We start from the raw sequence: 17,368 nt of genomic DNA, 5'->3' as shown, positions 1-17,368 counted from the left end.
AGTGAACCAGGGGCTGGAAGTTCTCTCTCTTCTCCCACGCTTCTCCTCCCTCTCCTCACACCTTCCCTCTTTCCCCTTCTGGTTTCAGATAAATAAAAAATAAACCTTTAAAACAATAAAAGTAAAATCTACTAGTGCCTGGAGCCTGGCCCGCCCCAGATAGCGATTTCACTGACCTGGCGTGGGTGCAGGGAGTGGCACATCCTGAAGCTCCTGCCGTGACTGCAGGGCAGCTTGCGCCCGAGAGCCCTGCTGGGGTGTGTGAGGAGGGAAGTCCACCATGTCCTGGAATAGACCTTGATTGCACACAAGAATCACCTGGACGGCTTTCCGTCCATACTCGATGCTACCCGGGCTCTCTTCCAAAGCAATGGTTCTGACTTAGCTGGGGTTGGGGCCTAAGCATTCTTAGGTTCAAAAACATCTCAAGTGCATCTCATTTGCAGGCAGAATTGAGAGCCATCACTCAATATTGCCACTCAAGAGGTCTGCTTTACAAGTGAGCCCTGAAAGAAAAAAAAATGGTGTACTCACCATCAAATTTATTTATAATGAATAAGGTCACATCAGCCTCCCACCCCAGGGACTTCCTAAATGGGGCTGAAGATCTGTTTCCTTCTGTTTCTATTGTATCTGGTGACCTCTATAAACATCCAAACACAGCTCTCACGGAAAACATGTTAACCTAATTTGGCCTCCTCAAATAGTTCTTGGGTGTCTAAATAAAGGAATTGAAAAAGTATCCCCTCAGAGAATTTTTTTTTTTTGACAGAGTGGACAGTGAGAGAGAGAGAGAGAGAGACAGAAAGGTCCTCCTTTGCCGTAGGTTCACCCTCCAATGGCCGCCGTGGCCGGTGCGCTGCGGCCGGCGCACCGCGTCGATCCGATGGCAGGAGCCAGGAGCCAGGTGCTTCTCCTGGTCTCCCATGGGGTGCAGGGCCCAAGCACTTGGGCCATCCTCCACTGCACTCCCTGGCCACAGCAGAGAGCTGGCCTGGAAAAGGGGCAACCGGGACTAGAACCCGGTGTGCTGGCGCCGCAAGGTGGAGGATTAGCCTAGTGAGCCACGGCGCCGGCCAGAGGAGAGATTTTTATCAAGACTGCACTATGGGGGCCAGCGCTGTGGCGTAGCGGGTAAAGCCGCCACCTGCAGTGGCACCGGTTCAAGTCTTGGCTGCTCTTCTTCCAATCCAGCTCTCTGCTATGGCCTGGGAAAGCAGTAGAAGATGGCCTAAGTCCTTGGGCCCCTGCACCTGCGTGGGAGACCTGGAAGAAGCTCCTGGCTCCTGGCTTTGGATCAGAGCAGCTCCGGGCATTGCGGCCAACTTGGGGAGTGAACCAGCTGGTAGAAGACCTCTCTCTCTCTTACTCTGCCTTTCAAATAAATAAATAAATCTTTAAAAAAAAAAAAAAAAAAGACTGCACTATGAAGTGAATCCTTTTTTCTCTGAGAGACAAATTGGGCAGAAAATGTCACTTTACTTTTGCACCTATCATCGACAATTACTGGTTCTTGGTATCTAGGCATCATGTTAAATGTTTTCCTGCCCGACCTCATTTACTCCTAAAAGCGCATATAGGACATATAAGTATTATTAGCCCCATTTTGCAGAGGGACAAATTACCTGAGGTTACCAGCCCGCTGGGTGTGTGGCCCCAGAACGTGACCTGGGCCTTCCTTGTCCAGCGCTGTACTGCCCCCTTGTGGCTTGGCTGTCCTTGCCGTCCAGAGCACTAGGGAATAGCGTGGTGGACAGTAAGAAGACATCGCAGGGCCGGTGCGGCGACTCAGTAGGCTAATCCTCCGCCTGCGGCACCGGCACACCGGGTTCTAGTCCCGATCGGGGCGCCGGATTCTGTACCAGTTGCCCCTCTTCCAGGCCAGCTCTCTAGTCCCAATTGGGGCGCCGGATTCTGTCCCAGTTGCCCCTCTTCCAGGCCAGCTCTCTGCTGTGGTCAGGGAGTGCAGTGGAGGATGGCCCAAGTGCTTGGGCCCTGCACCCATGGGAGACCAGGAGAAGTACCTGGCTCCTGCCATCGGATCAGCACGATGCGCCAGCCGCAGCGGCCATTGGAGGGTGAACCAATGGAAAAGAGGACCTCTCTCTCTCTCTCTCTCTCTCACTGTCCACTCTGCCTGTCCAAAAAAAAAAAAAAAAAAAAAAAAAAAAAAAAGACATCTCCAACAGAGAGATGGAGCAGCAGCCAGAGTGTCAGCAGTTTTTCCTCCACCCTGCCGTTGTGGTCCAGTCCAAAACCCCAACATTCCCCAGTTCTCCAGGTCTGTGACATCACAGATGGCCTCCTGTCCACTCTGCCAGCTGCAGGTGAGTGAGGCTCAGAGGTTAGACCTAAGAGTGGGAGGGAGTAGATTTTCTACATCAAAAGGGACAATGGCCCCACCAACTTCTGGACTTTCACTACAGGAAGCAGACACCACTCCTCATTTGACTTGGCCTCATTGTTTTTCTCTCTGAGTCCGGGTCTCCCTATGAGTCTGAGAAGCTTCCTGTTATTCCTTGTTGACTTTTGTTGTTCTGGTCAAAATGCTGTGAGGTGGCTAAAGCCCTGAAACTCACAGCCCGCTGGGGAAATGAGCTGAGGGCCATTCTCTGTGGCCCCTGCTTCCACCTAGAGGAGGGCACTGGTAGTGCAGGAAACACCACACCCACCACTAGCTAGTCCTCACGACCACCTGTTATTATTAACCCCATTTTACAGGTCAGACAACTGGGGTTCCCAGAGGTCACACATCCTTCTCAGTGTCATAGCGAAGTAGATCTTCACAGTTGGCACCCCCTGAGAATGTACTTGTAATTGCTACAGAGCCATTCTATTTCTGAAGAGGACTGACAAGTCCGAAATCCTCTGCGGTCAACCCTCGGGGGAGAAAGTATTTTACTCCCCTCTCCTTCTGGTAAAATTGCCTGCCAAAGATGTGGAGGGCGTGAGACAAGCCTGTGTGTTAAGTTCCTGCTGTACCACTAATGGGGAGTGAGATCTAAGTATTTTTTTTTCCCCTCAGGGAAAAAAAAAAAAAAAAGCAAGGTGAAAAATATGGAGCATAGCAAACTACTGAGCTGAAAGGAGACAGAGGGGAATTTGAATATGTGCATTTTCTAGTTATTACACAAGATGCTGTAGAAGAAAAAGCCTGGATTTAATATGTGAAACACAAATGGAATTGTTTCTGGGTAAACAAGGAAGAACCATGCTTGCATGGCCAAGGCTAAGGGCTGCTGGGGAAGGTGCTGCGCCCAAGGACTGGTGGTGTTTCTGGGGCAGGAGGGCTGGGGAGAGGTAGAGCTTCAGCTGTGAAGTGTAGCTGCTACCAGGTGTCAGTTACGGCCGCTGCAGCAAAGTTCCACGAGCTGATCTAACGGGTTTGACACAGGTACCGCTGATGGCTGACACCCATGGGTACAGGGCAATCGGGTTTTTCCTGGGAGAGTGGGTGCCTCTCTTTACATTCTCAGGCTCCCTCCACCAGAGCTGCAGGAAACACCCTCCGAGATCGTGCAGCTCTCCACTGCTAGCATCCGCCTTCCTTCCTTCATTTTCCCATTTCTAGAGATCTGCTTTTGGTTTGCCTGTTGGTCAGAGCCTGATTTCCTCTCGTCTTTGTCTTTGAATCATTTGTCGCATCATCTGCGGCACCAGAGGCTGCATAAAAACATTCACCTCTCTGGACAACACACTCTGAGTGACGTGAGGCAGTCAAGAACAACTTCAGTATTCAAGAAGTATTGCAAAGGCTCTTCAGGCACATGAACAGTGATTTCCCAGGCACGGCCATCTACCCAGCTCAGGTTCACTTTTCGTTTGGCTTAGACAGATGGTGGTACTTCCACAAGCTTGTGGGAATGCATATTGAGGGAAATCTATGCATGGATTTCAAAAAAAATGTTTGCACCAAAATAAACTTATCTTTTTAAAATAATGTAAATGTTTTGAGAAGCAGAGAAAGTGAGAGCAAATTTCCATTCATTGGTTCACTCCCTAATTGCCTTCTATGACCAGGGCTAGGCTGAGATTAAAACTGAGAGCTAGGAACTCAGTTCAGGTCTCCCGCATTGGTAGAAGGAATCCAGCTACTTGAACCATCATTACTGCCACCCAGGGTCTGCATTAGTCAGGAGGTGAGAGACAGGAGCCAGAGCCAGAGCCAGGCATTGAACCCAGGTACTCCCCCTAGGGCGTATAGGCATTGTAACCACTAGGCCAAATGTGCATCTCTAAACATCTCTTTTCATTCCACTTTTCCATGAACTTGTTGAAGCACCCTCATAGATTAATGTCACCTGGGGTATTAATACAGGTGAAATGCAAAGTATTGGCAGTGGTGCCACTTCCTCTGGCCAAAACAAAATCCAAAGGTTTTCTATTACCATAATTACTAAGGATCTTTAATTGGCCAGGTGCATCCCCAGTGCAGGCCCTAGCATTACTATGACCCAAGGTGACAGCAAATGCGCACTTAGAGGTGCGCAGCTCACTATCCTCAGTCTGTTCCATTCCCAGGAGAGGTTTTACCCCTTCAGTCTCCGTGTGAGACAGTGCAATCTGCTGAGGACGCCGGGCAGTCATCCCCTTGGAAGGGTCTAAGCACCTGCCACACAGAACACTTCGACTTACTAGGAGTTGGCATTAAAGAGTCTGACTTGCCTAGGAGAGCAAGCCGCTTGCACAAGCCAGCAGAACTGCTGTCCCTCCATACACGCAAACAATTTCCCTCGGGAGTTGGAAGAAGGCAGTCTGGGAAGGTGTTGTGGCGAAGTTCTCTGTAAGGGACATCACCGCACAGCTGTGAACAGCGGCCTTTGGGCTCCAAATGCACAAAGAGCAGGGAAACCCAGGCCCTGGTTTTATTTCAGCAGCCAGTTGTCTTACCCAGGAGGCCATAAGATGATTTTCATGTCTACCCAACATTTAGAGACTCCTGGAAAATGAGCAGAATACCTATGTTGACATTCCCATTCCAGGACATATATTTTTTTCCGAGTCCCTAATTCCCCTGAACCTTTTCCAAAAACAGAAGAAAAGTCTCGCTCTCCTGAAGCGCCTGTCCTGCCCCGGAATGTCCTGTGAGGGTGTCCTGAAGTCTATTACGTCTCTCATCAACTCCTCTTCACTTTGTTGATTTGTGTTTTGACTCTATTCCCGATACACCCCTTAGAGACAGGCTTTCCAAACAGTTTTATGTGATGGCTTTCCTATTTCCTCTTAGCTTCTCATAAAGCATGAATAGGTGGGATATATAAATCTTGCAATTTTTTTTCCATCTTACTGATTTTGAACATTTCCCCCATCATCAAAGGTCAACAAATAACTGAACGAATTGGTGCAAAGACAATAGTCTAGGAAAATAAATAACTCTCGGGATCTTAAATTATTCAATAACTTTCTACTGTTCTGAAATTGAGGACGATTCTAAATATTTGCAGTTAACTCTCTCCCTGCGTTTCGATCCAGCCTCTCTGGACTTAGCTGCTGGTGCCTGAGCTTTAGAGGGGATACGGTGTTTGTGATTGTTCTTGTCTAGAAAAAGGCCCCCTGAAGAAAGCTTGTCCAGGCAGGCAGGGAAAGGAATAGAAGGAGTTACGAGTGGGTGGCAAAGAAAAGGTTGGATGGAGCCAGAGAGAGGCAACCAAAGATGGCAGAAGGTTTGAGTAGGAGTAAGAGCTTTGCTTTTGTTTTTTCTTTCTGAGGCCACAGTGTGCCAGTCAAAGTCCTTTGTTGGATGGTTGGTGTTTCTGTCCTCTCTCTGTTCGGGAGTCCCTCTTATTTTTGACACCCCAAGTGTGCCGTCATGGCCATGGTAATTCTAAGTCATCTAGGGCAAGTTTGCCACCTAAACAGCACAGAGAGCACCTGCAGTGGGACTACACAGGCCAAGTAGGAGCTTTTCCAGGAAGAGGCAGAAACTCCACGTGGAGGAGACCGTGACAAATCGGAGCGAGTGCACTACATGTGGACCCATGAACGGAGTCTCAAGTTCCCCGGCCAAGCAGAGCCTAAAGGAGCCGTAGGACCTACATCCTGGAAATCAGTGACCCCAGAACACGGTGGGGGTGGAGCGACTTCATTTTCTCATGTCACGAGACAGAATGTGAGCTCGTGAAGGCTTGGGAGCACCCAAGTCCAAGTTGCAGTTAGTTTCTTTATACAAATCAATAGCCAATCGAACAGAGCCCCAAATGTGCTCAGGGCTGACCCGTGGTGGGCTTGTCAGACCTGCGCCTCTACTTTCTAATTCAGAAGCACTTACGTCTGCATTCAACGTGCATAGGACGACCTGGAACAAAGCTGTACACCAGGGAGCAAGTGTTTGTATAAAGGTTCTTCACAAAGTTCATGGAAAATGCATATTGTTTTAAAAAAAAAAAAAGTATGGATTTCAAACTTGGGGCACCAAAACAAACTTATCCTTTAATTCCGTTTCTCCACCAACTTTATAAAGTACCCTCATGTGAGCAAATGAAGAAAATTGAAACTAGGACAACAAGCAGAAGATTACACAGATTAATGACAAGGATTTCTATTTCCAAAAACAAAAATATTTTACTGCCTTATATAAATTTCAATGTGTTTATTCCACTAACTGGGGCCCAACAAACTATGTGAGAGTCCAAATTCTTTTGAGAAGCTCACCTGGCAGCAGGTCCAGAAGTTTGTTGGAGTTGGAGCCAGATGAACCCAGTGAATACTGCATCTTGGTCATGGATCTCACACAATGGGGCTATCTGAACGGGCCTGACCTGCTGGCTGTATCTGACCACAAGGACTAACTCACGTGCACTAAGTTCAAGATCAGTTAGTGGGAGAAATGAGACCTACTGGGCATAGAATCGCTACCCGATAGTCAGAGAAGACTCAATATTTATGCAACAAGTATATTTATAAAGTACCTATTCCATGCCCATCCTTAGGCTGAGTGCCATGGATGCAAAAGTGGAATCAACCACTCTCCTGCTTCCATGTGAGTGGAGCATTTGTCTGTCTTGTATCTTATTCACTGCTGTATCTCCAGCACCTAAAAACACCCAGCACCTGGTAGGCTCTCAATACATGTGTTAAATCAATGAAAAGCACTTGTGGGCCAGCATGTAGCCTGTCAGTGACTGCCCAGGCATTTCCAATGCTTCCAACAAGTACTTAGTAAACACTGGCTATGAGTTAGGTGGCCAGTGTAGTCATGGATCGTGATACAGGGAGACATGGCAGGTGGGGAAGGAGTGTTGTGGTGGTTCAAGAAGAGAATCCCAGCACATGCCATGGTTTTCCATAACCCCTGAACTGAGTCTTGAAAGGTGATGAGTGAGGGAGTGAGGTGAGAACAGTCCAGGTAGAGTGCAGATCAGGAAAATGCACAGAGCTGATAGGAGAGAGCTGTTGGGCAGCATCTCTTCCAGCTCTAAGGGGGGCGAATGAGGCTGAAGATATCAACGGAGTGATCGTGAAAGGGCTTGGATCTGCAGACTCGGGGAGGCCCTCAAGGGGCTGAGGCAAGAGTGATGCCATAGGATTTGCCATTTGGCCAGGGAACTCCAGCCCAGGCAGGGGGACATACAAACCAATGAGAAAGTTCTGGCAGCAGTCCAAGTGAGAGAGGCTGGTGACCCAGGCAACACTGAGGGCAGCGGCAATGGACTACAGCAGACGAAGTGATGAGATGTCTGCAGGGAAATTCAAAAGACTGAAGGCAGGAGGATGGGAAGGAGGCTGGCAGGAGATAGACTGGGGTTGCAGTGGATGGGGGTAACAGCCCCCTATCAGGTAAACAGTACAACTAAAATTGACCTATGAAAGCATCAGTCAGCTTAACACATGGGCAGCTAGGTTGTGTCCCACAGATTGTGATACTCTTGGGACAAAAATTATCACTCAAGTCCCTATTCTGTCCAGGCCTGCCAGTGCCTTTACTAAGCCAAAGGAGGAAAAAATACTGGCTTGCTCATTCATTTGACGAACATGTGTCAGACACTGAGAATGGATTAATAAATCCTACAGATGAAGGCATGACCCCCGTAAATTTATAATCTAGTGATGGAAGCAGACCAAATTTACACTCAATAAATACAAAGTGAATAACAGAAAAGTATAAGGAGAAGGGGCTGAGGATGTGCTGTGGGAGGTGTGAGGTTTTAAATGAGTAGACAGAGCAAGGCTCACTAAAAAGGCAGCATTTAAGCAGAAACGTGAATGACAGAACATAGTCACTTAACAGAACAGTGTTCCAGGCTCATCGAGGATAAAACAAGCACAGGTTCCCAAGCTGAGAGCCTGGTGGGGTTTTAGAAATCATCAGTGTACCTCCAGGGGACTCAAGGGGAGATGAGCCGGAATTGAAGGCAGAGGGTTGGTGGTGATGCATAGGGCTTGAGGTGGGCACAGCAGGACGAGGAGGTTACAGAGAATCTTAGGGCCTAGGGAGAAACTCTGGATTTTCTACTGAGAAATATGAGAAGCCACTGAAAGGCTGGGGGCCAGGGGGTGGAGAACTAAGAAAAAAACTTCGGCATTCACCCCTGCGTGTCTGCCATTTCTTGTCCTCTTCTTCTCTTTCAGTAGATGTGAATTTCTCTCTGGTGTCATTTTGTTTCCTCCTTTTAACAGTTTTTATACCTGGGTGCTCTGAAGACAAATTCTGGTTTTGTTTACCTTGAAATGTTATTGAAAGGTATTTTCACTGAATATGCAGTTCTGGGCTTGCAGATTCTTCTTTTCTTTCCGCACTTAAAGGTGTCTCCAGTGTCTTCCAGCTTGCATTGTTTCTCATGCAAAATTAACTGGAATTCTTGTCCTCGGTTTGTTTTGTTTTGTTTTCCCCCAAATATAGTATGTCTGTTTTGATTCTGTTTGCCTTTTTTTAAGTTTTCAGCTGTTCGTATTTAAAGATTTATTTGTTTGTTTGAAAGTGGGTGGGGGGATCTTCCATCCCCGCCTGTTTGTGGAGGTGACTTGGGCCAAGATACAGCAGTAAAAGGAATGTGAAGCAAGCCCAGAAGGAGGCAGCGCCCACAGTAAATGTGGTGCTATTACCTAAGCAACACTAAAGTAAGAATTTCCTAAAGGAGGCTTTTGCCAAAGAAAGAGGAGTGGGAAAAGGAAGTATCCAGGGATCTGGAGGATTTGATCCCCAAAGAAAGGAGTTTGGGACTGAAACAAGGCCTTATTCTTCTGGACGATGAGGCTTACAAAGGTTTTTAAAGAGGTCACCCGGCCTGAGTTCCTCTCACAACTCATGAAGAGCATGAGACACAAGAAGCATAGACTTTAAATTCACGGCAAGCCCAGGATTTAAACCCACCGATAGTACGTGCTTCTTTACCATGTTCTATAGCACTGGATCCACGGGGCTAACGAAGCCAATGAGCTACGCTAAGAGAGGAGAAAGAAGTTGAACAGCATTGACTAAGCACTTACTGCATACCTAGCACCCAGGGGTCACTTTGCAAGTATTCAACCTTTCACTTCTACGAAGCAGCCACTACCATCCCCATTTCCAACATGACGAAGGTGAGAATCAAGAAGGCTAAGGAGGGGCCGGCACTGTGGCACAGAGGGTAAAGCCGCCACCTGCAGCGCCAGCATCCCAAAGGATGCCAATTCGAGTCCTGGCTGCTCCACTTCCAATCCAGCTCTCTTCTATGGCCTGGGAAAGCAGTAAAAGATGGCCCAAGTCCTTAGGCCCCTGCGCCCACATGGGAGACCTGGAAGAAGCTCCTGGCTCTTGGCTTCAGATGGGCACAGCTCCAGCCGTTGCGGCCAATTGGGGAGTGAACCGGTGGATGAAAGACTCTCTCTCTCTCTCTCTCTCTCTCTCTCTGCCTCTCTTTCTCTCTGTGTGTAACTCTGACTTTCAAACAAATAAATAAATCTTAAAAAAAAAGATTAAAGAATCTTCTGAAGAACATGGCAACTCGAAAGGGGGTAGAACACAGATCTATCTAAAATCTTAGTTTCTTATGCACATGTTTGCATGAGCGGGGGTTCTGCTGTAGTAGCTCCTACCCACCTGGAACATTAACACAGGTAGAAGATGGCATTTTTCAGCCACAGTCTTATGTTATCTAGGAAACAGCCCTGCCCGGTGAACTGGACTCAAATTCAAGATTGGCTGCTTCAGCACAGCACCCCTGCAGACAAAGCTGGCAGAGTAGAGACTCCAACTCCCATCCATGGGTAAGTTGTTTTTTTTTTTTTTTAATAATAGGAAAAATGGCCTTAAGAGAAAGAAACCCAGGCAAAAGGGCCTGGACTTCCTGGTCATGGGGTGGGGGTGGGGGGGGTGGCTACAGAAGGTTTGGGAGAGGGGAGAGTTTTATACCTTAAGAGAGGCTGGCCCAATACAACCCCATGACAGTCAGGTTCCAAAGGCTTCTGGAATTCAGGTCCCAGAACCTGTGGCCCCCATTCCTTTGCCTTCTACAGCATCCTACAAAAACCTGGCCTCGAAGATCTTCTGTTTATGCTGCAAGGACTGTCAGGAACCCCAGGCCACCGACGACTCCAAGGTTCCCAGTCAAACTCAAGGGCATCAGCCACCAACCAGCAGTAGGTATCAGGTCAGAGTATGCCTCGTGGTCTCTCTGTGTCTCTTTGCTCTTTCCCCTCCTGCTGGGATGTCTCCAGGTCCCTTCACATGTTGAGTGATAGTTTCAATCTAAAAATAAGGTGGGGGATAGGTGGCAAAGTACCCCAACCAATAAACAAGAGAACTTAAAGCCGTATGGCCATGGACCAGCATCATTGGCATCACCTAGAGCTTGTTAAAACTCCATTTCAGACCCTCCTCAAGACCTACTGAATCAGAAGCTGCATAGAATAATATCCCCAGGTAAATTTGATGCTCAGTGTAGTTTGAGAAGCACTAGACCACAGATTATAAAGATAGTGGTCAAGAGCCCTGCTTTCTATATATGCTGATTGGAATCTCAACTCTCCCACAGAAGATGGGCAAGCCACTTCATCTCTCTGAGCTTCAGTGCCCTTACCTATAGAATGATACATTGTTACTTTTCAGGATCATTGGGAGGGTAAAATGAGACCATAGACACAAGCACCTGGACTATGAAGCTGGCTCAAACAGTGGAAGCAATACATGGCTACTGCGTTAGGAGGGGCTGGGCTCTGCCTTGAAATCTCAGTGGTTTACAAAAGGAAAGGTGTTTCTTGCTCATGCAGTCTAACTGGCATCAGACATCTGCTTTTCAGCTTCAAACAGGGCATCTAGAACATGAGTCAAGGAAAGAGAAAAAGACCGAGAAGGCATTCTGGCTTTCCATTGACAGCCATGAACTCTTGATGACCCAGGATAAGGGGTCATAGCAGAGAAGATGGGGTAGCAGTGTCAAAATCAGCAATTTCAGAAAGACATGTAAAAAAAACTGTTATTGTCAAGATTGGGCAAAGCCAGGACCGACAGGCAAATAAGTGTATGGCCAGGGCCGAACTCTCATAAATCAGGTACAGTTCCCACAATAGATGAGATAGTGCAATGGTAGGAAGCAATTATCTTGACACATTTTCCAGAAATCCATAACTGCAAGTCTTTAAAATACTTCCCCCTTGAAAGTAGCCTCATAATGAAAATCAAGAATGTGGAAAATGTCAATTTCTCCAATATCATAATCACAATAATGACTGGGGCTCTATTGCAGACAATGCACTGTTTAGACAGGGACCCAACTGTGATCAGATAATTCTCCAGCTGTGTGGGAGCTGACAGGTTACATTTTACTAGTAAATGATACTATTCATCCCCGCATAAACTCTCAGAAGTGGACACTATTACCCAAAAGGAGCAAACGATCTTGCAGATATGAAAGTAGAGGCAGAGGGAGGTTAAGCAATTTGTTCAAGATATGCAGATAATAAATGACAGCACCATTTGCTCTGCTGTAGAACAAATCTCAGCCTGATGATAAAAACCCTTGGTTATACTTCTAGAAGTACATGAAGACAAAGCTTCATAGGCAATAATGCTCATCACAACAGGAGTTGTTGTAGTACTAAAACTGACAACAGTCAGAGCATTAATGCTAGAATCTTGGTTAAATAAAGATTGAATTATCCATAAAATAGAATATGAGGCAACCATGATTTTTTAAATTCAGTGACATGAGACAAATATTTATGTTATACGTATATGAAAAAAGTAAAATGCATATGTAATATGTAGTAAATTATGCATAATGATAAAATATGCCCAGGAAAAGAGTGAAAATGTGATGGTGTCTGTAGGGAAGGGGGTATGGGATTTTTTTTTCTAATCCCCACTACTATGGATTACCTAACTTTATTTAATGGATACGCATTGCATTTATAAATGAGGAGAAAGTTAATATTTTAGAAAGAATACTTATTTTGAATTCACCTGCTCACAAGAAAGAGCACTTGGAGTATAGAGGAGGTAGACACAGGTATATACCCCCATCCCATAATAACCATCACTTGTCCATGTGCTACTTAAAGTTGGCCAAAAGCCGTCATTTCCATGAGCTCATCAGACCTCCCCACGTGACTGATTGTCGTTGCCAGATTTGCAGCTCCCGAAGGATGAGCAGGGCAAAAATCCCAAGCATGCTAACACCTCTTCCTGCTTGCCTTTGGGGCAACCCCTGATCCATCCAGAAAAGAGAGCTTCCTCCAGCAGCAGTGAGTTCGAGGGTAAGTCTCAAGGTGGGGCCTTATTGCTGACCAAGAATCCTGGAGGGAAGGGGCCTTCTCTTGGTGACCTGACCCCATGGTAGCTGAGCTAAGTGGAGTGACAGGTGAGGCAGACCAAGCATCAGGAAGCCACCGTCATATTCCAGATCACACTGGGGAGAGCCCAGGGTCCAGATCCTGACTCCATGATCTTCCAAACGACGTGAGGAGGAACAGGTGTGGCAGGATAAGATCCACATCCAGTACTTCCTCCGAGCCCTGTGGCATCAGCTTGTGTGCATTTTCTCTGATCATTTGCTTAGTGTCTACTTTGACCACTAGACAGTGAGGTCTAGGAGATCAGGACCCACATTGCTTTTGCCCCCTGTTGTTCTTGGAAACACAGCCAGGTGCAGGAAAAGCAGACAATGCCACACACACACACACACAAAACACACACACACACACACACACACACACAAAAAAAAAACACTTGTGGCTTGAGCATGGTTCTGCTGAGGGTACAATGTCTCAAGGGCATGGGAGGACAGATGCCCAATCCAGATTAGAGGCACAGTCCAGAAAGGAGAAATACAGCCCCCTTGCTCTGCTCAGGGGTCCCACACCACCCACAGCCTCCCCAAGAGGCTAGGTTGTCAAGATCCAAGCATCATATGGCCCAGTCATTTTAGAACTCTCCTAATAGCTAACCCCTCCTGCCAGCAAAACCTCACCAAGTTGAGTTTCCATAAAAGATCAAGGGAGACTTGCTCTACTCAAATTGACAGTGAGGGGCTGGGGCCCCACTAGCTTGCCTACCCTCTGCCTGTGTCCTCCCTATCCCACCCCCCCAGAACAGAGGCCTCAGGAGGGGAAGGGACTTTCCACTCCTCCAGGTTGTGACATTAGGGTCAGAGCCACAACAGGCCCAAGCCTCCTACTCCATACCCCTGCACTTTGCAAGATGTTCTATGTCCTTGGCTCCACCAGCCGAGCACAATGCAAAACCTACTACAAGAAGCTCTTCCCCATCGCTGGGACGAGTCTTAGGGTGGGGTACCCATGGGAGGCAAGAAGCTGAGGCACGATCAGAGAGGGAAGCAAATGACCAGGAGCAGGCACCCAAGCCCAGTTCAAGGCCCCCCACCAGCGTAATGCTGCCTTTCTTTCAGACGTGGATACACATGCTCCCCAAAGAGGTTTTTATAAGAGGAACCTAAACCGCTACTCCCAGGAGCGCTGGCCATTCCAGCCATGCCTCATCGGCAGACCCTGACCATTCTAGTGGGCAGCCCCCAAGCCGGCCCCTGAGCTGTGCAGCTGCTGGGCGTATCCACAAGGAAGAGCCGGTGGGCAGGAGTCATGAAGACGGATTCACAAACTCCCCTGGAGGAGGAGGAGACGTCTGAGCCACCCCTGTGCACCTGCAGGAGCGCCTCCAGCTCCTGAAACGGCCAGGGCCACAGAGGAGCTGCTTCCCATTAAAGTCCTTGGTCCATCAAGGTCGTGTCCCTGCTCTCTTTCCTTCCTTTTTACTGGGGAGTCTCTTCCAAGAAACGTCTTATCATTTGTTCTTTTAGTCTCACAGCTAACTAACGGAAAAATCATGTCAGCCTTTCAGGTAACTTTGAGAAAAGGTACAAGAATCATTCAAAGAACTCCTATTGCCCTTTTACCCAGATTCATCATTTGTTTGCATTTTCCCCCATTTGCTTTATCATTTTTCTGTCTCTCTCTGTTATTTGTCCTGAACAACCTGAGAGTGAGCTGTGCCTGTTACATTTCTATACCCCTAAATACATCAGTATTCAGTGTTAAGAACATTCTCATCCATAACTACATAATAGCTATCAAATAGCAAGAAACTGACACGGTACCATTCAAATCTCCCTATTTCAGTCCTGGAATCAGTCATTTCTTAAAGGAGCCTTGGTTCTTCACAAAGAAATGTGATTAGAAAACAAGACTCAGAGGCCAGTGTTGTGGCGCAGTGGGTTAAGCTGCCATCTGCAGTGCCTGCATCCCATATGAGCACCAATTTGAATCCCAGCTGCTCCACTTCCAATCCAGCTCCCTGCTAATGCGCCTGGAAAAGCAGCAGCAGATGGCCCAGGTGCTTGGGCTGCTGCACCCATGTAAGAGAACCAGGTGGAGTTCCAGGCTGCTGGCTTCGGGCTGGCCCAGCCCCAGATGTTGTGGCCATTATGCAAGTGAACAGCTCTCTTTAGTGGGTCTGTCTGTCTCTCTCTTTCTCTCTCTCTCTCTCTCTCTCCCTCTTTCTGTAGCTCTGCCCTGCAAATAAATAAATCTTTTAAAAAAAGAAAGAAAAAGAAATCAAGACTTTAGCACCAGGTGTGCTCATTGCTAGAGTGTCACTGCTTTTAAGCCTTTCGGTGGCTAGAGCTGGGAAGTACACCAACACACATGTAAACACACACATATGCACATGGGTAAACACACACACATGCACACACTCACATACACAAATGAGGGCAAGACCTAAAAACCGGTAGTTCCTACTTTCATCTCCAGTCCAGCTGAACAACACAGAAGTTACACCAGCTTCCCTCTTTTCATCAGTGCAAATCTTTTCCCCATGAAAGACCATCATCCTAATATATGCCATCATTTGCTCAAGCCTGGAATTTTCAGAAATTCACATAGGGTAGCTACAGCTCTTAGTGTCTACTGAAAAGCTTTGTGGCCAAACGCTACCTCCTTCTTCCCCTCTTGTGGTTATAACACTCATCGGAAATACAGCTGCTTCTTTCACTTCTGTTTGCATTTAATTTTAGAACTCTCACCCCATCCTTGTCGATGAATTAATTCTGAGTGTAGAAAACATTAACCTGTTTCCAGAAGTCAAAGCAATACAAAAAGTCACACGCACCGAGTGGCACACTCCCATCAAACTCTTCCACCCCAGTCCCACTCACATTGGCTTTTTCTTCCTACATTCCTTTTTGCAAAAATAATCAGACATATTTCCCTGTTAGCTCTTCTTTCTTACACAAAAGGTAGCATGCTACAGAAACTCTTTTCTACTCTGCTCTTTCGATTTTAACAATACATCCGGGAAGTCAGATGAATTCATAGAGTTCTTCATTCCTTAGACACTGCCTGGTTCTGCCTGCTGTGGCTGTGCCATAGTTTATGCAAGCTTGCTCCCATATACGGGCATTTAGATAGCTGTCAATATTTAGTAATTACAAACAAGGCTGCTACAAATAAGGCTGCACACATGTTTGTATTTGGGTGGTATATTATCCGTGTTTACCACTGTAACAGACTCACACGTCAGGCCACTTGGTAAGGAAAAGAGGTTTGCTTTGCCTCACGGTTCTAAAGTACAAGGACAAGGGGCTGCAGGCGGTGTGCGTCTTCTCGTTGACAGAGTCCCAGACAGCATCACCAGGCAAGAGGCAGGGAGCATGCCTGGCTGTGTGTCTCTTCTGTCTCTCACCCTCTTGTCCAGCACAGGGGGGCCCTTTAGGAATCATTGCTCACTGCAGACTTGGGAGCCGGGCAGAAAGCAAAGTTTGTCAGGTGCAGCCAAGCCCCCGTGTGAGAAGTGAGCTCCGGAGCGCGCGGTCTCCCACGCTCTCACACTCGCAGCAACATTTCCACTTCCGCTAATCGAATAGGTGAGAAATGGTCCTATTTTGCATCTCTCTCACCATGAGAAAAAAAAGGAACACTTTTCTAAATTGCTGAAGGACCATGGTTATGTGTCTCTGTGAATTATCTGTGTATGTCATCTACTCAGATTTTTTGTTGTTTTTTTAAACAATTTTTTAGGATTTTTTTTTTTAATTTATTTGAAAGGCAGAGTTACAGAGAGGCAGAGAGAGAGGTCTTCCATCTGCTGGTTCACTCCCTAATTGGCCGCAATGGCCGGAGCTGCGCTGATCCAAAGCCATGAGCCAGGAGCTTCCTCTGGGTCTCCCACGTGGGTGCGGGGTCCCCAACACTTGGGCCATCTTCCACTGCTTTCCCAGGCCACAGCAGAGAGCTGGATCGGAAGAGGTGCAGCTGGGACAGGAACCAGTGCCCATATGGGATGCTGGCACTGCAGGCAGTGGCTTCACCTGCTATGCCACAGCGCCAGCCACTCACCTGAATTTTTTAAGTGATCTTTCTATACTAAGAATATTAGTTCTTTCAACTCAAATTTATTGATGTGTTTATATCTGGATTTTGGGTCATAATCAGAAAGCTTTTCCCCACATCCAGTTTACACAGGAGTTCACCCAGGTGTCCTAGGAAGCTTCTGTGTTTTTACACCCCATCCCTGTCCCACTTTTCACTTAGTATTATGTATGTATGAGCTGTGGCTCTAGCTTGATTTTTTCCCAAATGATTATACAGTCATTCCATCATTTTTATTCAACAGACCATCTTTGCCCAGTCACTTGAGATGATACTTTATCATCACGCATTAGATTTAGCTTAGGGTCTTTTTTTTAATTTTTAATTTTTTTTATTTGAAAGACAAAGAGACAGAGACAGTCAGACGGAGATCTTCCATTTGCTAGTTCACTCCCCAAATGCCTACAAGCAGTCAGGCTGGGCCAGGCTAAAGGTAGGAGCCCAGAGCTTCATCCAGGTCTCCCAAGTAGGTCTGTTAGGGTCTGAAAAAGCCCACCGCCCGAGGAACGACTCCAAGAGACTTATTCTCTCATGCAACCAGCAGAGGGTTAAATTTATTGATCCAACA

The 17,368-nt window shown here is 47.1% G+C and overlaps 1 protein-coding gene and 1 long non-coding RNA gene across 6 annotated transcripts in view; one reads left to right on the top strand and one right to left on the bottom strand.

The window, feature by feature from the left end:
• Nucleotides 1–2,134, bottom strand: part of LOC127493231 (uncharacterized) — a 125,102-nt gene extending 122,968 nt beyond the window's left edge. For all 4 annotated transcript variants that reach the window (XR_011381734.1, XR_011381732.1, XR_011381729.1 and 1 more), the window contains exons 1-2: nt 1,626–2,134; nt 177–506 (exon numbers count right to left, since the gene is read on the bottom strand). This is a non-coding gene — a long non-coding RNA (uncharacterized lncRNA). The remainder of the gene's footprint in view (nt 1–176; nt 507–1,625) is intronic.
• A 136-nt stretch (nt 2,135–2,270) lies between these two features.
• Nucleotides 2,271–14,153, top strand: TEX48 (testis expressed 48). Of its 2 annotated transcripts, none has more exons than XM_008273392.3 (5): nt 2,271–2,327; nt 10,078–10,185; nt 10,435–10,557; nt 12,544–12,672; nt 13,824–14,153. In XM_008273392.3, exons 2-5 carry the CDS (start codon nt 10,182–10,184, stop codon nt 13,925–13,927), a joined length of 360 nt encoding a protein of 119 aa, XP_008271614.2. In that variant the 5' UTR covers nt 2,271–2,327; nt 10,078–10,181; the 3' UTR covers nt 13,928–14,153. The 2 variants fall into 2 exon arrangements, with proteins under 2 accessions (XP_008271614.2, XP_051698611.2); XM_051842651.2 differs by lacking the exon at nt 2,271–2,327 and adding an exon at nt 3,373–3,394.
• Nucleotides 14,154–17,368: the final 3,215 nt, after the last annotated feature.

This window comes from Oryctolagus cuniculus, chromosome 1 (genome assembly GCF_964237555.1).
Source record: "Oryctolagus cuniculus chromosome 1, mOryCun1.1, whole genome shotgun sequence".
Taxonomy (NCBI): Eukaryota; Metazoa; Chordata; class Mammalia; order Lagomorpha; family Leporidae; genus Oryctolagus; species Oryctolagus cuniculus.
Note: the sequence above shows the minus strand (reverse complement) of the source record. Positions and strands in the feature narration are given on the sequence as shown.